The sequence below is a fragment of the Astatotilapia calliptera genome, chromosome 1 (assembly GCF_964374335.1).
Source record: "Astatotilapia calliptera chromosome 1, fAstCal68.1, whole genome shotgun sequence".
NCBI classification, from domain to species: Eukaryota; Metazoa; Chordata; class Actinopteri; order Cichliformes; family Cichlidae; genus Astatotilapia; species Astatotilapia calliptera.
Genome location: NC_137422.1, coordinates 32393940 through 32417823, shown reverse-complemented (window position 1 = coordinate 32417823; position 23884 = coordinate 32393940). Strand labels below are relative to the sequence as shown.

The window sequence follows — 23884 nt, the reverse complement described above, 5'->3', positions numbered from 1 at the left end:
ATATTTTCTGGTTAGTAATACTGGGACACATGGACACACAGTGGGTAGTGCTTAGCAAAGCAGTGGGTAAAGCTTTTTCAGACTGGAGTTGAAAGCCATGCCAAAGCAATAGCTGCTGTCAGCATATAATATCTTAATATTGAAGGTAACAAGCTTCTGGTGTTTAATGATCTGTGATGGTAAAAACCATAAATTTGGAAAATGATCCCCATCAAAAAACAGCATAAAAGGAAAGATGAATACAAGCAAATCTGAAGCCTGCCATGTTAATGGCCACATTGCTTAGGAGCATATCAGAGAACACCCACAGCAGAGGTCTCCATTTCAATCTGATTATTAGCAAGACCCCCTTCAGTCTAGAGAGGCTTCAGACTGAACCTTATTATATTCTCATGACTGACTGATTTGTGCTCATGTAATCACAGCCCAAGAGCCCAATTCAAATTGAGTGTGTGGGAAAAGAGAGGAAGGCTGCTATTAAATTAATCTCTCCTCCTGCCAGGCAGTCAAAACCACTAATCATACCCAAAGGAAAGCAGGAAGAAAACCAGAGAAACATGCTGAACACGGCAACTAACACCGGTCATGGCAGCAGGAAGTGGTAGGGTCCTAGGATTAGGGCGAAGCGGAGGGAGGAGGGGAGGAAGGGAGAAATCAACATACATCGTTGAGTTTTACTGAGAACTCCTTGTTTTCTGCAACATGCTTGGTCACCTTTGACCCCTGTGGTGAAGCAGAGGGGTCCTCGCACATGCTGTTGGCATTGTCCAGCAGCTTGGTGGTGTAGAAGGAGGCCACAGCGCCTCCAGGCTCATAGACCCGACGTGTTCCCGGCCATTTGCCTTTAAGCACTGCCTGGCAAATGCTGTCCAGGCGGTTAATAATCACGCGATCCTTAAAAAGCAAGAGCCACAGAATTTTAGTGCGATTTCCCCACAGCACCTGACCACACTGTAAGTGGACATATTAATGTGTTTTCAGCATTACATCATCAGCAAATTATGCAAACCGCACATATGCATAGTTAATCACCTTTGGCCAGTATGATGCAGCCAGCATGTACCCTCCACCCTGGAAAGGGTGTGAAGAGTTGTTGGAGATGCCATTCTCAGCTACATGGGTGTCTTGTGTTTCATCCTGCGTAGCGCTGAGAGATGCCACACTGTCCTCATCAAATCCCTTTACACTTGTAACAGTGGGGACTGAGAAAAATCGGCAAAAAGACATTTGAGATCCACAAAGAATGAAACAGAGAAAATGCATTTATTTGAACCTAGAAAAGCTCACTGTCAGCACTCCTAACAAAACATTACTTGCTTTAAGTTTTCTGGAACTTGCATAAGAAAGTACTCACCCTTCTTTTTTCCTTCCTCTCCCTCACTTTCACTGTCATCAGAAGAAGATGAGGAGGAGGATGATGATGATGAAGAGCCAGAAGAGCAAGATGAAGAAGAAGAGGAGGAGCTGGACCCTGAATGTGATGAGGAAGATGAGGATGACGATGAAGAGGAAGAAGAGCGTGACGTCGAACTTGAGGAGGAGCCATCTGAGTCGGACTCTGTGCCATGCCTGGCGTCCTTGCGGCCCCTCTTGGTCTTCTTCGGTTTCCTCTCTGAGGAGTTGGGTGTGAGGGGTTTCGTTCGTGCTGCCACCATCTGCCTTTCATTGTCCCTGGTTACTGAAACAGGCTTCTCTTCCAGACCTGTGGGAGTAGCTGGTGCTTGAGTCGGGGTCCAACTTGCTCCCTGTCTTTCCTTGCTCTCCTCACCCTCTGAAATTGGTTCCACTTTGGGCGTGACCCCACATAGGTCTGCGTCTCTTTGAGTGGGTGGAGGCAGTGGAGAGCCTGTCAACACTGAAGTGGTAGCTTGGTACTGAGGGTGTAAGAGCGGTGTGGATGTACGTGATTGCTGCTGTGCAGCTTTTGTTTGACTGTAGTTGCGTTGGGCAGCCATGAAGCTGAGTTCAGGGTCTCTCAGAATGTGGTAATCAGTGCGACTTACACCATGCTTTGCAGCACCAATTAGCAGGTCACGGTCATGACTACCAGCCTCCCACCAAACAGGTAAGTCAGAGCTCATCTGACACAGTGGCAGACGCTCGTACAATAATTGATGTCGAAGGACTTGTTCCCTCACCTGCCGAAGCAGCTCTATTCTGTACAGGGTACGAGATGCTCGCTCTTCTGTAATGGGCTGGATGTTTAGAGAAGGGTCCACTGCAGAGTCTGGAACAAAATGAACAAGCAGGTTTGAGAAAAAAAAAAAAATTCTCAACAGGAAACTCTCAGACTTGTTTTTGTCTGGAGCTTCAATGTCACAGTGTTTATCTTTCCACAAATGATTAACCTTATCAGTCAGTCGTCTACCTCAGAACTGCTGAGCCAGCTTGTTTACTAAGGTGTTACAGACCATCCTCCAAAACAGAACCTTGGAGTCAGGATTGAGTGAGCCACATACTACATGAAGCACTGTTTTCACGTTAAGTTATCCAACTAAATGGATTTTCTTGATGAGATCAAATGGCTTAGAGACACTAACTGTTGAAAATAATCTGAAGGATCTTCCCTTCAGATATAGGTGTGACTGGACCATAATATATGACATTGTGATCTGCATACATGTCTGCAAATAAGAAAATGAGCATCTGACCTCCCTCTTTAGGTGGCAGGCGACACACACGTCGGCACATGGCAGTAAAAGCACAAAGGTATTTCTGCAGGCTCTCATCAGTCTTCTTGTGCAGCCGAGCCATAGCCCTGAACTTGGTCCAATCAAACCGCCCGAGGTTTGGGTCAAAAACGACACCAAAAGTAGAGACAACGCGATAAAAGTCAGCCTCTTCTCGTCTGGTCCATCTGTTGAAAGTGGAAAATAAATTTAAATTCTATTAGTTAAACATACGCTCTCTCTTTAAAAAAAAAAAAAAGATTTCTGATGTCTGGTTGGCATACTATTGACCAGTCATGTTTGAAACTGCGATGCTAAGAATAGAATTTGAAAAAGTGCATCAGAAGACTGATGGCTATCGTTAACAATCTTGATTTGTATTTACTATTTTTACTATTTTTAAAACTGAAAATGAATATCCATTGGCCCATTTGAAATCCTAGAAAATTGCCTGTTGCTCTGGGAGGCTATGTCAGCAGATTGGGTAATGGGTTCCCACACTGCCCAACCCCGACACATAATATTCTGCTTTTACGAGAGCATATGAATATTGAATTGCTTCTTTTTTAGCCATCACTGATATAATCTGTGTTCTAACCTTTGTTGCCGTTCAATCTTGGCAGCCATCTTGGGGTTGAGGGTGTCGTTGAGAGTGGGGGGTAGCGGGCAAAGTGGAGCAGACAGCACCATAGTCTGCTGGGAGGACTGAGACTGAGTCTGGTGGATGTGTAGGATCTGGCGGCTCTTGGTGTAGCGCTGAGAAGCTGTTATCAGACGTCTCAGCCTGGCTGTCAGCACTGAGGGGGAGGGCCAGTAGGCACTTTCACTTTCTGTCACTGGAACAGGATCTGAATTAAATAAACAGCAAAAAGAGTGGCATTATTTCTAATATTTTTATTGAATTTACCACTTGAAATCTCTAGATTTCTCCTGCCCGTGGGAGGCCTGTGCTTGTAATCATGATAATTTGCTGTGAATTACAAGCATCTAATACTTACCTCCAGCACTGTCAGTGATAACCAAGTCTCCAGGAGAAGAGGCGTCGTCCTGAATGAGAAGAATATATGTTTAAAGAAGATTACTGGAGAACTGACAACCCCAACAAGTCAAATTAAGTATCAAATATCTTGATGCATGCTCAATCATCCAGGTAAGGAAATCCTAAAAAGTTGATTCTGTTCAGCTGAACAGAAAAACGCTACATCCACATGAACAGAATAACATTTTGGGGAATAAATATCAAATAGCAACATTCACCTTTGAGTCTTGTGACCTTACCTCCATGTCGTCCTTTAACAGTGCTGGAGCAGGCTTGTATTCTGGATCATCCACATCCCTATCCACATAGAGAAAGTTTGTGTCTTGTTGGGTTTTTTTTGCAGATGACAGATTAAAAGATATCTGGACCAGCCTAATCAAATTAAAGTAAAAGACAAAGTATTTTAACAGTTCAGGTGGGTGTCGTGTACTCACCCATCCATGAAATCATTGTTTCTCTGTTCAGCAGCGATGGCCTTCTCATCTGGTTTTCCCACACGCTCTAGGAAACACAGGGTAGGGTCTCCACGAATAGTGTTGTACTTCTCATAACCTGGGAAAGCACAGGAGGATAAGTAAACACCAAAATTAGTTAAGGATAATGCATGGAAACAGATATGAAGTAGACAAGCTGGTTCATTTCCCACCAACGAAAAATATTTTAGCAGGTTTCCACTGATGGTACTTTAAATAACAAATGCTGACTTTTCCTTTTCACCAAACTCACCACTATCATCACGGAAAAAGCTTAACTTAAAAGCTAACTTTTAGTTGGAACTTAAAATCCAGAATTACATTTTTTGTACTGAAGTTTTAAAACAAACAAACAAACAAGCAAGTCACATTAGTAGAAAAACTGTGTTACCATGCTTAAAGACACCCAGCAGAAGACACTTGTCAGAGATTGCATCCCACCACAGTGCTGGAAGCTCTGAATTGTCAGGCTCTGGAACCCAGATCTTTACTTCACTGTAGAGGACAAGAAGACGCACAGCTTTAGACGGGTATTATGGGGAGTGATGTTTATACATTTCAATATACTTGCTGATAGTTGTGACCGTTTTTCAAAAGATACTTCTTGATGCATTTTTAAAAAGCAGCTGGATTTGATTAAACAACTTTTTTTTTTTTTTTGGTCGTTAAGAGCTTTATTTGATATAATGATTTTCTGCTCAGAAATACAAATGTACTGTTTGAAATAAACAATTTAGCATAAAAAAATATTTTTTTTTTTTGATTAAACAACTTAAAAAAAAACAAAAAACAAAACCCTTATACATCTATTTGCTTCAATACAAACGTCTTTTATTGTTAATCCATACAAAGCTATTTGTAAAATGTAAATAGTCATTTCATGTTCATGGCAGTTGGCATGTTTTTGAAAAGATCACAATGTGGCATTATACCTTAAATACAAATAAGGTTGCTATAGTGAATTTAGTGTTGAATCTGGCCACGTCAAAGATGCAAAAGCACTGTAGTTGAACCATCTTGTTCTTGAGCAGAAAATAAATAAGTCCTGTCTTTCACCAGCAGGTGGAGCTCTGCAACCTTCTAATGAATTTGGCTGATCATTTGTTCCCTCAACAGGTTGATACCATAGGCTAATGACACCACTCCAGGAGAGAAGTCTGTGGCAACGCCTTTAACCCTTTAACCAGAGTTGTCATTTAACATCTCTATCAAGGCATTTACTGTTGTATTAAGGCAGAGGAAGCATTGGTCTTTTCTGTACAGTGAGATTGCGAGTAGTGTACAATTATAAAAATGCTGCATAAAGGTTTAAAAGCTGTCTACTGCTAAGTATAAACAGATGAGTTATGTCCTAAGAAGAGTATAGTATAGTCCTTGCCAAAAATAAATTCTAATGGAGACCCAAGCAATAAGAGTTTCAGGAAAAACTCATCTTAGTGATAAACGGTTTTAATTCTCAGTGCAAACAACCCAAGTTGACATCAGACTAGGTAAAAGTCAAGCTCACCTGGAGTCCACGCCATCTAGCACCTTCTGGGCCTGGCTTCCTATCACCTCTTGTTTCAGGTAGTAGAGCATTCTGACCCTGAGCAGCACCCTGCACAGAGAAAACCCACTGGTCAGAACAAAGCCCTGACCACTCAGCCCTGCTGAGCAAGCAGAAGTAATACACAATACACAGACATACGCACACAGACTCACCAATTTGTTGGGCAGAATGCAATTAACTGTGTGGTCAGACTACAGACTGTATTGTATACTCATTTCATTTTCACTTATACATTTAGTCACATTCATCAATTTATGCCTATAATCTCTCATCTTTAAGTGTACTAAGAGCAAAGTACAGCTATAAATACTCCACTGTACTGGCCTTTGACGGAGCAGGAGACTCTACCCAACTCTTCTGAAGAGACCGGCATATGTGCCAACCCTGATCAATTAACTATGAATTATTGTATCACTTAGAGTGACATTATTGTATAGACGTCACAAGGGAGTCATGAGCACATCCACAGCTCGGCTCTGAGGACTGAATGAACAGACAAGCGTCTCTCTCCAGTTGTCATGTGGTTGTACTGGCAGTAGATGAAGGCTGGGAAGTCGAGGCTGACAAGGTAGAGAGGAGGCTGACTCACAGGGGAGACATTAGCTCTGTGATGCATGATCGCACATTACAGGCAGCAGGCTTTGAGCGCAGACAGTGAAGTGCTGGGAACCGATGTGCTGGTGTACCAGAGCTGTAGCGTCTAGCAAGCCTTGAGATTTTCTTGGTGACGAAGACCTACGGTCTAGTCATTCTGTAAGAACACATCATGATGCCTGTTGGCCAATTTTGGCTCTCAGGTTTCAAGGACAAAAATAAATAAATAAATGAATGAATTTTGAAAAATCCTAAAATGATTTTTTTAGGTCACATCTCTGTTAGTACCATTGTTGGCAGGCTAGTCTGCTTCCTTGTATTTGTGACCACTTTTTCTCATCACTTATACCACTATATTCATACATCATCATATGGATCCATTGCTTCTCCTGCCAAGGCTTCTTTTCAGCACAGCTTTTCTATCAAGAGCACTGAAAAAACTGTGGGCTGCTGCTCACAAATACATCATGTCAGGCATTCCATCTTTCTTCTGGTATAACTAGGCTAAATATTGTTATAAATGAGCCCAAAATCCTTCTTTCATTTACTGACACGACCATGAACAACCGGAGGGCTCCAGAGTCTGTCCATCTGTAGGAGTGATGGATGTCTGTGTTGACCGGCCTGGACTTGTGGCTCTGGTAAATTAGAGCTGAACGTCCTCCTCCCTCCGTCCTCCACCCTCCATATTCCTGTGTGACTGGACCCGCCCAGGAGCAGCTGCTGCTTCCTCTGCCTGTCAGCACCCCTTTTCCAAGCCTCTGTTAGTTGCATTTGTGTTTGTGTGTGAGAGATGTGGTTCACTCAGAGAGGCTGCAGAGGATCTCAGCACAGTCAAACACAGTCTTTCAAAAACAAATAACCCAAGTATGTCCGACATGAGTGGCATGCAAAAAATCTCCAATGGGCTGTACATAGAAAACACCATCAGTGTAACAGAGAGATTCTTCATCATAGATAATATTCTCATCCAAAACACGCAATGACCATAAAATGCCTTCTTAAACCTGCATAGTATAAGTATATTTTCATAATTATATTATTCAGCATGCAGTAAAAAGGGGGAAAAAATCTACTGCATTTTATTCAGTAAGGTCCAAGATGTTCACATCGTTATCACCCACTATGATCCAGTTTCATAACCTGTTGATGCTTTAAACTTTTCAAGTCTTTTAGCAAACAGTCTACAGTAATTTACCCCTTCTTCCTATAGCAACCATTGCTGTGCAAGAGCTGTGTCCTACATTTGTGGGTCTGTTAAGAAGCCAGTGCACACCCCCACCCCACCAGTCACATTCCAGGTCCTCAGAGGGAAAACGCACAAGTCAGCAAACCCTGCTAGCTGCATGTCCCCAATTGCCCGGTGTGTCACATATCAGACAATCCCTGGATTCAGCAATACTGGAAAAGGAAACAATGGAGAACTTTCTATGGAAGCTTCAGTGCTCTGCATCCAAAGCCCAATGGACACAAGCTCTGCGTTTTACAGCGCTATTCCCCCCTCTGTAAATAAGAGAGATCTATGACAGCCATTAGATGGGCTGAAGCCTCATGAAGATTCTTATCAGCTAGTGTCAACGTCAAGTCTGTTAATCAATCAGCGAACTGTCAGCTCCAATACATGTTTTAGTGCTTCCTAATTATTGTTGCTTGAAGATGCCGCGGTTAAAATTTGAGCCACGTGCAAACTGTATTTTCATACACTTAGGCTTCATTACACGAAAAATAACTTGAGATCATCTTTGTTAAAAGAGAATAATCACCACCTGCCAGTTTCTATAATAGCTTAAAGTTTTACATCAGCACTCACACACCTCTTTCTCATGCACGGGAGACTAAACAACACAGCAATAGACAATTAATCCCCATCTCCACTATAAGCCAGTTAAATGCATACTCTCTTTTATCTTATAATGCTTTTGAAATAGCAATATAGAACCTCTATATTGTGGTCATTTGGAACATTATTTGTCTTAATTGATGAAACTCAAATTGGATGAAAAGTGCCATAAGTGAATACTTACTTGTTGCAGTGGTGTTTCAGGTGCTTCTTATAGCCATCGTCCTGAAGCATATGCTCAGGGTTGTGCTTCCTGAGCCACTCAGCCTTGTGGATGTCAAAAGAACTAGACTGGGTTTTCATCTTTTTACCCTTTCTCCCCCGAGGAACTGGGGCAGACAAGCCTAGCAAAATAAAAAAGTGTTGTGGTTCAAATTAATTCTTACTACTTACTGATTGTAATAAAGTCAGTAAATGTCGGCTTGAATTGCTGAGACTCACCTAAGTGATTCTGCAACTCCTTTGTGCGTCCATCCTCGGTAGGGGCTATGAGGTCCCACATGAAGCTTTTGATTTTGTCATCTCCACGATAATGGACCAGGCAGTAGGCCAACAAGGCCCTGCAGATGGACTCCACATCCCACTCAGTCAACTGCTTCTTAAAACGGCCATGGTTGAGGATATCCTTCCAACGACCCCATCTGGAAACAGAATGGGAATGCCACACTTAGGAATACTCATTTGAGTATGGAAGCAGACTCTATATACAGTTTGGATAATGTTTTTTAGTGTTAAAGCAAAAATGCATATTGCTGTAATTTATAATCCTGATGGTCTTGTTTGTTTGTATGTATATGGACAAATTCAAGTGGAGATAATAGGATGTTTAATTCAATCTATTACAAATTTTTCAGGAGCCTCTTTGTTGACAAAAATTCAGATAAGTCCTTCCAAATACCAGCTATGTTATTTAATAGTTAGTATTAGGTTAAACTTATTAAATGTATCTTACCCATAGACAAGCAAGTTCTTCTCTACTCTGAAGCACTCTGTGCGGCCATAGCTGTTCAGGCGATCGTAGTTTCGTCTGAGCTTAGGTTTGGTCTCATCGCCGTCACTCTCGCCCTCTGAAAGCTCTGCTAGCTCATCCTTGGTGGCACTAAAGGGCCTTGTCTGCTTTCTGACACGAGGAGTGTCAATGACCAGGCTGTTCTGTAGAGGGGGAAAAATTTCATGGACTTTATGTCTTTTATGCAGTTAAAAGGGAATAGATGTCCTGTGTATGTCACATTCCAATTATCCATTTCTGTGGATATTGTATCCATTTTAGTCTGGTACTCACTCTGCCATTGACCATATCCATATCAATGTCAGCCTTTTTGGCCCACTTGTCCCAGAAATTAGGGTCATCCAGGGAGATGTCTGTACGGTTTCCAGATGCTACAAAACTGGCCTGAAAGCAGACATCAGAATCACATTAAGTTATAATCATATTTGTTTTTCCCCGTATCCCTGAGTCAGGAATGGGCACAGGTTGAGAATTTTAAATAGCCAGCGATATGCAATCTCCACACTCATGTACACAAAAGGCGATAAAGCTGATGTTAAATCATTTGTACTTAACAAGTTCTATTTATCAGATTTCTTGTTTTTTACCTTGGCAAAAGTGGATCCTCGTCCCTCAGACTCAATGGTAATGGTCTTTGTCCTGCGCTGCAGGATCTGGTCAATGTCCTCCTCACAGAATTTGGCCCCTTCATCCTCCTCATCCATGATTGCCCCGTAGGCCCCACGTCGCAACAGATCTTCAATCGCCTTTTTGGACAGCTGCTGCTGCACAGCCTGTAAGGTAAAGAAAAAAAAAATCACATTAAAGTCATGAAACTATAACACTGTTATAATTACATGATAATAGACCTGAAGTCTACAAAATAGACTTCAGGTGTGAAATGGAACCACAGGAGGAATGGCACTACATAATGCATGAGTTGATCAAATCTCCAGTTGACAGAAATAGCACACTAAATGCAGGCACACAGATAGAGCGACAAAAAGCGTGCCGAATTATTAAAATCACAAAATTAGCAGCTATATATCCAACCCCGGCATTTGTTTAGTATGCAGATATGTTCAGTCAAACCAGATGTAGAAAACTGCTAATACATCCTCCTTACTGTTCATATAACTCCCAGGGGACACAAACTGCAGCTAAGCATCCACCTACACACCTCACAGTGTTGACACACTCCCTCACAAACAGATTAGACTAACAGGATCGGTTACACTTCAAGTGGAAATTTTAAGAGTGACCTTCACGTTTTAGTTTTTATTTTTTTGTTGGCTTGACAAGAAAAAATTGGCTTAGTGTCATTTCACATTTGCTACAGTGTCCTCCTAATGTAATTCAGTATCCCGGGTATGTATGTCAAAACTTTTATGTTACTGGAATGGCAGCTGAAAGAAATGCAGCATTGATCTCTTGTCTTTTATAAATGTAATAATTTTCAGGAGATCATTAACTTGTTTCATATCCAGCTTTTCAGAGTTTAAGATGGCAAAGCTGGAGAAGAGAGTGGACGGTGTACTGTTCGTTAACAATAAACAGAACACTTCGATCAAAAAACAAAAAACATGTTATTATAATTTATTTGCATCTCCCCATATGAGGCATTAGTCATTGGCGCTGGGGCTCGTGTAATTCTGCAAGATGGTTTCTAATTTACAAGATTTCAAGATTTAACTACTCATTTCTATTCCAGACCGTATGGACAATTCTCAAACTTACCCCTCCCCCAGTGCCTCCTCCCAGGCTGTTATCTCGGCCACTCATGCTCTGCAACACTGCTTTATCCAAACCCAACTTGAGGCTGGCGCGATCAAACATTTCTCGCTCATATGAGTTCCTGGTGATCAAACGGTACACCTTCACTGCCTTGTTCTGACCGATGCGATGGCAGCGAGCCTGGGCCTGTAAAGTATACAAAAACTGAGGAAACTGCACCGAGCATATAATTTGTTTTAATATCTACACATTGGTTTGACAGACAGCTCTTCTTAAATGACTCATTAAAATGAGATTCAACAAATAACATGTAAGTTGTTTGTGGAATGACTGAGCATTCACAACATGTACTTTTTACTAGACACAGTGTAATGCACTTCCCATGGTGGCTAGTTTTGCTGCCTATTAATTGCACGAGCAGATCTCAGCCACTTTCTCGAAACAGCAATAAAACAAAGTCTACAGCATTTCGCTGAACCCACTGCTGAGTCCTACCTGCAGGTCGTTTTGTGGGTTCCAGTCAGAGTCGAAGATGATGCAGGTGTCTGCTGCTGTGAGGTTGATTCCCAGCCCACCAGCTCTTGTACACAGAAGGAAAACAAAGCGATCTGAGTCAGGCTTACTGAAGCGGTCGATGGCAGCCTGTCGCAGATTTCCACGAACCCGTCCATCAATACGCTCGTACAGATACCTGCAACATAAATGAAATAAATATGATGAATGTTTGTACAATACCTTTTTAAATAGTTTATTCTGAGTTCTTGTACATGGGATCCAGGTATAGTGCTTATCTAATCAAACACCAAAATGTGGGCGTTATTCTTTGACAGCCATATTAATTTATCCATACTCAAAACAAGACCACAGTACTTATGGTCTTCACACTATCAAGTATTCTTGTTTTGTTTTGTATTCCCTTTTTCTTAACCCGAGAAATATAAAACTATTTCTACAAGAGGTGAGTATGCTCTTTCATCCTCGAGTCCACAATCATCCCCTCCTACAATCCTACCCCTTGCTCTTCCTGGGGTTATCCACTTCCACTCAAGAGAAACCTCAGAATCTCCCACTTGTCTAATGTGATGGAGCCCTGAGGGCTTTTGTAACCTACTGCTGAACCCTGTCTGAGGTCTGTGTTGCACAGCACCTCACATGTTTACAATAGCTTGAGGTTTGTTCTAGCTTCTGGTGGGCAGCCAGCAGAAAGAAAGAAGAGAAAGAGAAAGGAAGAGCTAGAACAGGACAGTGAAGGGCTTTAGCTGGAACTTAGTTTGTACACATTAGCTTTATATCTTTGATGAAAGAGAAAAAAAAATAATTCACGTATACTGATTGAAATAGCTCCGTGTATTGCACTCTGAAATTTAAACCTAAAACCCTGTGATGGAACTGAGACATTATCAAGTTACAAATGCTAAAGAGAAGATTAAAATAGCAGGCTGTCGTGTAAAGTGCCTGGCAGTTTGGTGTGATAATTTGACATCTCTTTGAACATAAAGGAAATTAGAAATTTAAACAATGCAGGTAGAAAGGAACATTTAAAACTACTACTAAGTGTACAACTAAAACCTTGTTTGGTTGTGTACAACAGATATGGTGCTTCCTTACTATCAGACTGGATAGAACGAGGTCAAAGGTAAGCGAGTAAGGGTGATATCACATTTGAACTGCAGGACTACAGTTTGTCTAGTTACATCCTGTTACCTTCTCTGAATGAGGTAGTCTTCCAAGATGTCCAGACAGCGGACCATTTGGGAGAAGATGAGCACCTTGTGCCCTCCTGCCTTCATTTTAGGCAGCAATTTGTCAATGAGGACGAGCTTCCCAGCAGACTGCACCATAGCCTGCAGGTGAAAGTCTAGGGCAGTAGGGCTGTGCACTTCCCTGAAGTCTTCTAGGATCTTTTCCTCTGCTCCTGTCATAGCAAAGACATGGGCGCATTAAAAAAAAGTATTGTCAAAATTAATTATTTTATTTAAAGCCGGATTTCGATTCAATGACTGATATTTAAGAGCATAATTATATGAGAAACAATGGTACTTGTGTACCATAAAAAAGCAGATTACAGAAAGAAAGTAAATTGGCTAAATTTGGCTGTTAGCTCTAGAAGGTGAGAACAAAAGCTGTTAGTTTGCAGTTATTACAGAACTTCTTTATTTAAGCTTTCAGCGCTGTCCTACCTTTGATTAGGTAGGGGTGGTTGCAACACTTTCTTAGCTCCATCATAGTGTTGACCAGGTTGGGCATATTTGCCGGGCCAGCTCCTTTAGCCAGGAAAGAAAAATTCTTCTCTAGGATGGCACGGTAGTATTTCTTCTGAATGTTGGTGAGCTCAACTTCAATGATGGTTTCCTCTTTCGGAGCCAACTTCTTCTCCACATCTTCTTTCAAACGACGCAGCATCATAGGCTTCAGGATACCCTGAAGCTTTTGCACCTGTGGGTCACAGAGACAGTTTGAACTCACCTTTGGCAGCTGCTTCTATGCTGCACTTGTTTGGGGTCTAAAAATTGTATGTTTGAAAAGGATACAACTGTAGCTGTGTTGGGTTATAACGAACAGTATTATCCAAGTCATCAAATTTCCATTTTCAAATTTAGATTTATTGCATTTAATAAGTGTATTTTAAAAGTTACAGAGCAGCAAAAAATGAAGAAATTCAATTTCTGTTCCATATCATAGACAGACACGTATCATTACACATGGAAATGTGTATTTCACAAGTATAGCGGGTGATGCAAAGAACCACTAAAAGTAGATAACATACATTATGTAAATAATCACTGGCTAGAAGTGTAACTCGGTGTTAGCTCAGCAGTTGACTGCAAAATTATTTTCATTTCCAGCTACTGTTAAGAAATGCCACAGTGGGGAAACTATTTGCATCATTTGGTGTTAAGCGCAACCATAGTAACACATACAATTTCACTCTTAAAGCAGAAGTCGCTGAAGAGTAAAGCTGATCCAAGCACAGTATTTTATATTACAGAGTCACCTTCTACATATTATCATTATTATTGTAGCTTGCCAAAGAGGTATAATCTAGGCCATCTCATATGTATGTCTAGTAATTTTTCCTTCATCTTATGAAGACCTACATCTCACAAATCATGAATTTGTGCTGTAGTGCAGCATCACGGTCTAGATACTATTACACTCCAAGGACTGGGCCAGCTTTACAAAGTGCTTTTTTTATTACACACCCTGTGCAGGACTTCATTTAATATCAGTTATGCTGTGTGGAGAAAATAAGTCTCCTAACAGCACCAGCAGCTTTTACTATGAAAAGAATTACACATTTCTAAATTTAGTTCCATGTGTTGAACACTGGCTGCTCCACACTTCCACACTCCTGACATTGAGATGTTTTCAGCAGCCTTCCATTGAACACCTCTTTGGTAACACTGACTAAAAATGAAATGCCAAACAGCAGTATGTAGCAGGAAATGCGAAACTGTCACATAGTCCAGCACTGAGCAGTGCAATACCTGTTATCAATTGTTATTATTCATCATGTGTTGGATGTGTGCGTTTTATGACTGTGCCCTAGTTAGAATAGGCTCCAGTTCAACAGTATCTTCACTGATGAGCAGTGTGTTTGAAATTTGGCTGCCCATTCATAAAAAAATACTGAAACCAACACTGAAAAGAAAGATCTCTTTTAGATTCTGCAAATATTAAGGTGCTGTGTGGAGCCATAAAAGCACAACAACACAACACACATTGATGCAGTTTTTCTCTAAGGTGTATTTTTGTCATGGAGAATAAAACTCTTGAGACAGAATGTGCACATATCTAAGCTCACCTGCTCTTCAGTCTTAAGGTCTCCAAACTCCTGCATGAAGGTGTTTTCAGAAGGGAAGCGTGCCGGCTCCAGAAAGTGAAGCAGGCTGAAGAGCTCTTCCACTGTATTCTGGAGAGGAGTACCTGTCAGCAGGACCTTGTGTTCCTTGAAGAGGACAAGAGTTTAAATGTAAAGTGAAAATTGCTTCAATTGGTATTTCTGAATAAAATTCGGACAATGTGTAATAATTTTCTCTAAGCTCATGATTTATCTACCAGGTTCATGAGCTTGAATCCCTCTAGCAGCTTGCAGTTCTTGTTCTTGAGACGATGGGCCTCATCAATAATAACGCAGCGCCACTCTATGGCATTGAGTTCGGGACAGCCTCCAAGAATCATCTCAAATGTGGTAATAACAGCCTGAAACCTGTAGGCACCACGTATGATACGACCCTGAAGACAAAAAGGGGAGAAGTGTACATATTTCATCCGTTTAGTTAAAATATCGTATTTTATTAGCTGAAGTATGCTCAATGTGTTATGTGATTAAAACAATGTTGTTTTCTATTTACACAAGCACTGAATCTGAAAAAAAATGTACTGGAAAAAGTGCTATAAACAGATGCACATGAAAGGTACATAGTTCTTCTGACAAAGCTTGTCCTTTTCTGTGTTGACATTAGAAACCTACATATTTGCAACCTTTTTAGCTGTTGACAGCAAACACAGGGTTTCCTTTATTTAGACTTCTCAAACATCAAAAAACATACATTATGGTTAGGAGGCTATCTACAGCATATCCAGTACACAAGCACCTGCCAGTGAGTATTTATTATTTGTTTATTTGTTTGTTTGTCTGGGGAAGCGTTGCTTTCCCCCGCCCCTCCATTTGTATCCATTGCCTTGACAACAGTCCTCAAGGGATACTCAGTTATCCAGTAACCCCCTCCCACAGCCAGCCAGCCAGCCAGCCAACAGGCTGCTGTTGAGGAGTCAGCCACTCTGATATGCCTGAGCAGCGATGACAGAGATCTCCCCGTGGGGGCTGCTATGACATCACAGGCTGCCTGGGAGACAGGCTGGTGGCGGCTCCACTCTGTTCTCCTCTCGCCTTAGATTCCTCCTACGTTTCGTCAGAATACTAAAAGGTCCTAACTGCCTGCTGTGACACATCACATGGCCTGCCAACCACATAAAGCTTCTGTTCAAGGCTCACTAACTACCTAGCAGCCTACATATTGTCAGGCACGGGCCCTATTTGGATTCTTGCTATATGCATATCTTAGTATTATAAACCAGATATTTGTTGAAACGCTATCTCTCTCTGAGCAAACCCAAGCTGTTTATAGATTTATATTTTATACAGGCTGACAAAAATCAATACAGCTACAAAGTGATACCTTTTCAAGCGATTCTGAACACAGCCTTGACACAAACCTTACAAACAACTTGCACCAAGCACAGAAATCCACTGTGCTTGAACTGTTGTTTGTTCCTGTCTTACAGCAGATGAGTTTTCCTTGAAAAACATGGTGTTAAATGAGGTTGCTGCACTAGCTATAGGACTGTAAAGGGTATCTGGCGTTTGTGTTGCACACACAATCACGGTTTTCCTGGCTTTTCAATATCCGACTCCTATTGTTATAAGAAGGCCTCCTGCTTTGAAACATATCATTACACTACTCATAGGATTTCATGTTACTGACACAGTGCTGCTGTTTTTTAAAAAGCACTGTGATTACTTTAATCTAAGTGAATCACAGCCTTTCACTCTTAAAAGGTAAGCACAGCAGAATTGAGTTCTGCTTGCCTGTTTTTAAAAAGGAAAAATTAGGTATATATATTAAAATGAACTAAAAGACCTCCAAATCCTTACATTTCTCTATGTGGTTGGTAAGAGAAACAAGCTGGGAGTACCCCTGTGCATCCAGAGCTGATTCCTTTATAGGTCCTTAAGTCTTCTCATAGCCAAAAACAGCCAGCGTGGTGATATACAATCATATTACGGTACCTACTACACATTGGCCAAAACTATATGAAAGGATGCAAGTAATACATAGCACATTTCAGCTTCTTAAAGGGCTCCTTTCTATATTATTCTCTTGATTGTGTGACAGAATAACACTGGTACTTGTAAAATAAGAACTACTGTACTCAAGAGCAATAATTGTGAATTCTTGTGTTGAATCTGCTGTACTCATTTTAAAATGTATTATTTCCTGCACTTGATATATTCATTTACCTGTGCATCCCTGAAATACATCTCATACTGCTGGAGCATCTGCCTGCTGACCATGCTTCCATGGTAAACGATGACATTGAGGTGGGTCCAGGTACGGAACTCCCGCTCCCAGTTGGTGATGGTGGAGAGTGGGGCAATTATGAGAAAGGGCGCTTGGATTCCAACGCGATGGATTTCTTCTAGGAAAGTGATGGACTGTATTGTTTTCCCTAGGCCCATCTCATCTGCCAGGATGCAGTTCCGTCTTAGAAAAGAAAACACAGTGGATTTAGGACAAAAAGAAAGCAGGAGAAAATAAATTCCTTGCTTTGTACAAAAAGTAAAGTAGGTGTGTGGGGGGGTGCAAATGTTTTGAATCTAAGTACTGTATGCAATTTTATCACAAACACAGCGTGGTGTATATTATGAGAAATTCTTCTCTTCTAACAATATACAAAATGTGTACAGATGGCCAGGGGAATAGGTGAAAAGAGGAAGAGCAAGAAAATGAAAGGAAAATGCAGAACTCCGGTGACAATAAAAAACAAACAAAAAAAAACAAACAAAAAACAGTGAAAACAAGATAATCAGCAGTAATAATAGTCCCAAGATATCATACAGCACACAATGGTAAATGCAACTGCCTCTGCTGCGTGGTGTACTCCAGCTAACCATTTATTCAGCTGTCCAGTGGGTGGGGGTATTATGTCTTGATGCTAATTGCAACGTGCAGATATTCCCACTGGCCTCTTAAGCAGCTCTCTACTTTTGATGAATCTCTCTGCGTAGGCATACACAAACTCCTGCATGCTCACACATAACAAAACCAATTCCCAGGGTTAATGCAAGCGCACTGACACTGTGTTCAGCAGATGTACTGTGCAGCACATCTTTTGAGATTGTAGGCGAAGAAAAGCAAATGTCGCAACAGTATGCACCTTGCCAGGAAATTTGACTACCCTCACAGGCCTAAACAAATAATGTGAATACAGAAAAACACAAGATGGTCCCACACACGCAGGATTCAAAGCAAGATAAATCATTCATTATTTATTATCTGCAATGCCAATACACCCAAAAGACCTCTTCTTGAAACACAAAATGTATGTAAAATAAATCAAATATACTACAGTATCCTGAACTGATGGACGTTTCTGTTATTAATCCAATTTGCACTGATACAAATAGAGCAAAGAAAACAACAAACAAACCTCTTTGTACAACGCTAAACAGATTAGCAACACTACATATTATATCCCCAAAAGAGACCACAGAATTGGATAAGCACATCTCTGAAGTATAAAAAACAAAATATTATTACCTTTATGAAATTAGGGCACATTACATAACCACTGCAATTTGTGATGTGTATGAAATTATATGCCTTTATTTTTATAAAACAATGGTTCCATAATTAAATTTGATCTCACTTAAATTAAAAAGAAGCGTGTGTGGGGGGCTCTGTGCAACGCGTCATACAGTTGACTGCTTTTGGTTTGAATCATATCTATGAAATAGACTCCAATTTGTTCATGTAAATGGAGAGTCCTCTTCAAACACCATAGGTTAATTATGGAGTTCCACAGAGTCACGTGCTAGGGTCAATTCCTTTTACATTATATATGCTTCCCTTAGGCAATATCATGTATCATAGCATACATTTTTATTGCTTTGCAGGTAATACCCAACATTATCCATTAAGCAAGATAGCACACACCAATTAGTTAAACTGCAGGAATGCCTTAAAGACTTAAAGACCTGGATGATTTTCAAATTTTCTGCTTCTAAATTCAGATAAAACTGAGGTTATTGTACTCGCCCCAAAAATCTTAGAAACGTGTTATCTAACCAAATGCTTACTCTGGATGTCATTACCTTGGCCTCCAGTAACACTGTGAAGAATCTTGGAGCCATTTTTGACCATTTAATGTGCATAACAAACAATACGTAGGAGTACTTTATTATATTTGTGCACTCTCTCTAAAATTGGAAATACCCTGTTTCAGAGTGATGCTGAAAAACTAGTTCATGCATTTATTACTTCTAGACTGGACTATTGTAATTCAGTATTAGTAGGCCCTCCTAAAACTCCTTGAAAAGCCTTCAGCTGATCCAAAATGCTACAGCAAGAATATTAACAGGGACTTGGAAAAGAGAGCATATTTCGCTCATGTTGGCTTGGATCTTGTTAAATCATGTCAAATCTTATCAAACAGGTTTCTTTAACACGGCAATGACTTCAATGGAATGAAATGCTCTCCAGGTTTTCTATTGGGCTGTGATATTGCAACCCAATAGAGCATCTCTGGGGTGTGGCTGAGTGGGAGATTAACATCATGGATATCCAGCTGACAACTACAAAAACTACATGATGGCATAATTTCTGTACTGTGATACCAGTTAAAAGCTATTTGGGTTTTTCACAATAGCTGCAGATTTTTTACAGGTATGCATACTCACAGTGCTTAAAACTAACCTGTTGTACCAGTTGAAAAGAAGCCAGTTGACTCCTTCTAGCTGGTAGTCCCTGAGGCTGTTGCCATTCCTGTATTGCCTCGATTGTTCCCTCTTCTTCCACAGATTGGCAGGAGGACGCTCCTAAGTGACATATATGGCAGATTGGAAGTTAACTTTACATTTTTGATGAACACTTTTCCATAGAACGTAAATATTACAAATGCATGACACAATTTCTTATACATAATGTTAGCATTATGACCGTACAATTGACTGGCACCCCATCCAGGGTTTACTATAGCCGAGATAGGCTAAAGGATCTGTAACTTATACAATAGTAAATTGGATGTGGAGCTAGCATTAGTGTTCATAAGCAAAATGTTGGTTATTCAAGCAAACTGGAGAATGACATTGGTTTAGAATATATAAAAAATAAGGAAATCCAGCAGTGTGACATACATGCAATATAAAAACAAAATCTCCAGCACGCCAACCTTTCTGCATCTGCAAACCTATATGGTAACATTGCACGCAAAAAGATATACACACAGGTGTAGAGGTGTAAAAACTGACCTACTGTTACAACCACAGGTATGCAAAGTGTGAACTATTGTAGTGGACAGGGAAATAAAAGACGAAAGATAACCTGAAACAAAAACTGTCAGTCTTCATAGTACAAGTTACACGACTGATCTCTCTGTAGTCTAGTTATAAATACAACAATTTGTTTCTCAATAAAGGGGAACTATAGAGTATGATAAAAAACAAAAACAAAAAAACATTGTTCTCTTTGAAGATTCGTCTATTTCGTTTCTCCTAATTTTGACTTCCGTCTGTTCAGTACGTCTTGTGAATCTTCAATAGAAAATGTTTTCCTAGTTTTACCTTTCCAATAAAAACATCATTCACTGATGTTGAAGTGACTGACAGCAGGGGTTTGTCTTTCAAGCTCGCTCATACCCCTGTGTGAGTGTTGTCTTATTTAGATCACTGTAATATGCGTGTACACGCACACGCGCAAGAGTGATAAAGAAACATGGAAATACAGCGATAACTGAAGAAGGCTGGCAGGCACAACTTACCACCCTGCGTGAGTCTGGCTTGGCTGCCTGCAGCTGCTCAAACTCCTCAATCTTGCTCTGATCTACATCGTCCTTCAGCTCCCAGGTGCTGTCTTCATAAGGCAGAGAGCACCACTTCACCAGGTAGTACACCACTTCCTGTAACAAGCAGAGGAGGATTAGCACTGAAAAAGACTAGAGTGAGGCCAAGCTTTGCTTTTACAATATTAACAAAGGCTGCAAGGAAGCCCATTAGGATGGCCTTGGGCATTTCTGAGATACAAAGACATTGCTAGAGTGGAGAATCTTTTGAAAGGAACAAAACCAAGAAAACCATTCAGGAACTTACACAAATACAGAACTCACGTATGTGATGAAATGAAAAAGGATTCGCTTACCTCTCTTGTATCTTTGTCCTCGCAATATGACACCTCCAGCACTCTATCTACTTCTACATAGTCAGGGTTAAATGGCTCCTCTTCCATCTGAGCGAGACAGAAGGAAAACACAAAAGGAAATGAAAAAGATTAAATAAAGGGAATAAACCAAAGTGCCCACTCACCATCTGGAAACTGAGATAAACATTATATTGTATCAAATGAGTGAGTAAAGAGACTCAAATATATGCACGCAGATGTGTACTGAACGTGCAGTTGCATCCTAAAAGACACACCAAATTGTGGAGACACGCACACCCACTTATAGAAATGTCCTCGACAAAAAGACCCCCCCCCCCCAAAAAATAAATAAAAATAAATAAATAATAACCAAATATTTGTGTCGACACGGGTAGTACAGTACGTCCCCAGACACAAACCAGTCGCACATCCTTACATCTGCAAAGAAGAGTGCCCTCTGTGCCTGTTTCATCTTGAAGCGTTTGATCTTCTGCTGAATCCTCTTGTCCTTCTCCAGCTGCTGTTCTGTGGCCCACTCACAGTGTAGGTAGGAGCTGACACACACACACACACACACACACACACACACACACACACACACACACACACACACACACACACACACACACACACAAGATCAGTAAGGTAAGGGACTCTTGCAATCACCTAAACAGCATCTGGGGGAATTGCTGAGGCCAGCAGGTGTGATCACAGATTGCAGATGTGGTCACAGTATCCACTGGCATGCTGTTCTCAGTCATATTTGTTTAGAAATATTAAAGTGTTTTCACATTCATATTTCCATCCTCGTTATCATTTGGCTGTGAAATGATGGATGTGATCTGGCTGATGACAGATTATCTGCCACACACAAAAAAAAATTCTGGGAAGCTGAGTATGACACTTAAATCTTAATTTCCAAAACATTAAAACTGATAATTTGGTGTGTGAATACGCTAGAATTTGTATTCTTCTTTATTAACAGAAAAAACAGTCATCATAACATTGAGGACACGACAATACTAAAAGTTGTCCCATGCATGCCTGTGATGTACTGACATTTGAAATGTCAAAAGTTCTTAATTACATCCTCTAGCTTTCATGTTGCCTCTGTCTCTATAGATATATCTATAGACAAAAACATATTTGCCACTAACCACCCAGAAACTACATATGAATAACTTACTAGTTTTTGTATTTTACAAAAAACTCTTCCACCTCAATGACCACTCCTGGAGAGACCTAAAGAAAAAGAATGCAAAAACATAACAATGAGAAGCAATGCTTTCATTTAGTTTTAGTGCTATAATAAGGGGGAAAAAAAAACATAATACAACAATACAACTCAATACATAGTCCCAAAAATCTATTAAGCTAAAAATTTGCAAGAGAAGCTTTTATCACAACTGTGCAATGGTTAAAAAATAAGGCAAAACAACAAATTAAATATTTACCTCCTTCTTAGCAATACGAGAAGACATGATTTTGTCAACAACAGCAGCATCCTCTTCACTGGGATTCTCCTAGAGAGAACATTATATGGTTAATGTCAACTGATAAATTCATAACAGTCACCCCAGAGCATTAAGTTGCATAAATGTCTTCATAATATGATAACAAAAACAAACACCAGATGCTCTCTTACGCTTTACACATCATAAATTCCTTTGTCAAATTTGTGATTCTGCATTACATAAAAATATCCCAGAACTGAAAAAAACAGTTTTAGACAACAGAAATTAGAGGACAACTAATTTTATTTTTAAGCATTAAAATGTTTCTGTGGCCCTTTCTAACTTCTGTGCTGTTGCATCTAAATCATAAAAAAAGGACAGTGAATATTATCCTTCTTCTTTTTAAAAGCCTTACTGCAGGGGTCCTGGTTTGTACGTCACAGTGTGTTGTTGAAAAGAACAGGCTATTCAGCAGAGCAAGCAGTCCTATTGTTTTTTGTTTCGTTTTGTTTTTTTACTGAGTGTGTTTGTGTTCTTTTATGGTACAAAAATAAGATCTTCCCAACAATGTTTATGTGCATTATTTCCACAAACAATTCTATTTCTTTTCAAGTCAAAACTCTTAATACATGTGAAAAAGAGAGACAAGACCAAAGTGGAGAGGTTTGGTCATAGACCAAAGCACCATGGTTGACAAAAATCAAACAGCATATCAGCACAAACACCTCATACCAACTGTTAAGAGCAAGTTGGAGGGACAATTATTTGGGCTTGTTTTAAGGCCACAGGACATGAGCACCATGCAGTCACCAAGTCGACCACAAACTCCCCTGTATACCAAAGTATTCTAGAGCCAAATGTTAGACCATCTGCCCAACAGTTAAAATCTTGGTCTAAAATGGGTCATTGGACCATGATCCCAAACACACCAGCAACTTTACAATAGAGTAACTGGAAAAGAACCAAGTTGTTGCAGTTGCTCAGTACAGACTTTAACCCAATTCAAATACTGTGGCGGGACCTTAAGATAGCTGTGCATAAACAAATTCCCACAAACCTGATAAAACCATGCAGAAAATAAGTTACTTCAAGTTATTGCTGCTAAAGATGGTTCTACCAGCTAGTCAATCATAGGGTGTGCTGTATCTTTTTCACAAATGCAACATCCACTGATTCCAGTTAATACACTGAAGCTGTATTTTCCCATTTATGTTATAACTGAAACAACTGAAATTAAACGTGTTTCCCACAGAGTTATATGCAGAATTACTTACTACAAATAGCTGAAGAGCGGGTTCCTTGGATGCTGCAGTATTGGTTTTCTTGGCTTTGACAATAACCTTGACTTCTTCATCTGACAACCTGGTCTCCAGCTCTTCAGCATACTTCTTCCTCTTCACCTGTCGATTAGACCGCCTCTTCTAAAAAATTATAAGATATAAGCCAAAAAAAGGAGTAAGAAGCACATTTACACAAAAGACAAAACAAAGTAATCTCAAATACTTCATTAATCAATTTTGAAACTGCAAAATAAAATTGGTAATTAATGACTGCTTCACATGAAAATTTCCCATATGGCTCTAAGACTGAAGATTTGATCAAGACTGAGCAGATGTTTTCTAAC

At 40.3% G+C, this 23884-nt stretch overlaps 1 protein-coding gene across 5 annotated transcripts in view; it reads right to left on the bottom strand.

Annotated features, from left to right (window-relative positions):
* The window catches only part of chd9 (chromodomain helicase DNA binding protein 9), a 71585-nt gene that overhangs the window by 3955 nt on the left and 43746 nt on the right, over positions 1-23884 (bottom strand). For 4 of the 5 annotated variants that reach the window (XM_026173640.2, XM_026173647.2, XM_026173691.2 and 1 more), the window contains 29 exons: positions 23535-23681; positions 22261-22329; positions 21993-22048; positions 21243-21360; positions 20807-20893; positions 20430-20567; positions 19367-19488; positions 16912-17155; positions 14946-15122; positions 14692-14835; positions 13067-13322; positions 12591-12801; positions 11382-11577; positions 10890-11072; positions 9761-9946; positions 9447-9557; positions 9117-9316; positions 8606-8805; positions 8349-8508; positions 5689-5778; positions 4573-4676; positions 4143-4260; positions 3948-4005; positions 3668-3716; positions 3268-3517; positions 2652-2857; positions 1355-2227; positions 1033-1202; positions 664-894 (listed from right to left, as the gene is read on the bottom strand). In XM_026173640.2, coding sequence (XP_026029425.2) covers positions 664-894; positions 1033-1202; positions 1355-2227; positions 2652-2857; positions 3268-3517; positions 3668-3716; positions 3948-4005; positions 4143-4260; positions 4573-4676; positions 5689-5778; positions 8349-8508; positions 8606-8805; positions 9117-9316; positions 9447-9557; positions 9761-9946; positions 10890-11072; positions 11382-11577; positions 12591-12801; positions 13067-13322; positions 14692-14835; positions 14946-15122; positions 16912-17155; positions 19367-19488; positions 20430-20567; positions 20807-20893; positions 21243-21360; positions 21993-22048; positions 22261-22329; positions 23535-23681 — 5154 coding nt within the window. The remainder of the gene's footprint in view (positions 1-663; positions 895-1032; positions 1203-1354; positions 2228-2651; positions 2858-3267; positions 3518-3667; positions 3717-3947; positions 4006-4142; positions 4261-4572; positions 4677-5688; positions 5779-8348; positions 8509-8605; positions 8806-9116; positions 9317-9446; positions 9558-9760; positions 9947-10889; positions 11073-11381; positions 11578-12590; positions 12802-13066; positions 13323-14691; positions 14836-14945; positions 15123-16911; positions 17156-19366; positions 19489-20429; positions 20568-20806; positions 20894-21242; positions 21361-21992; positions 22049-22260; positions 22330-23534; positions 23682-23884) is intronic. The other variant, XM_080299964.1, reaches the window with a different exon arrangement.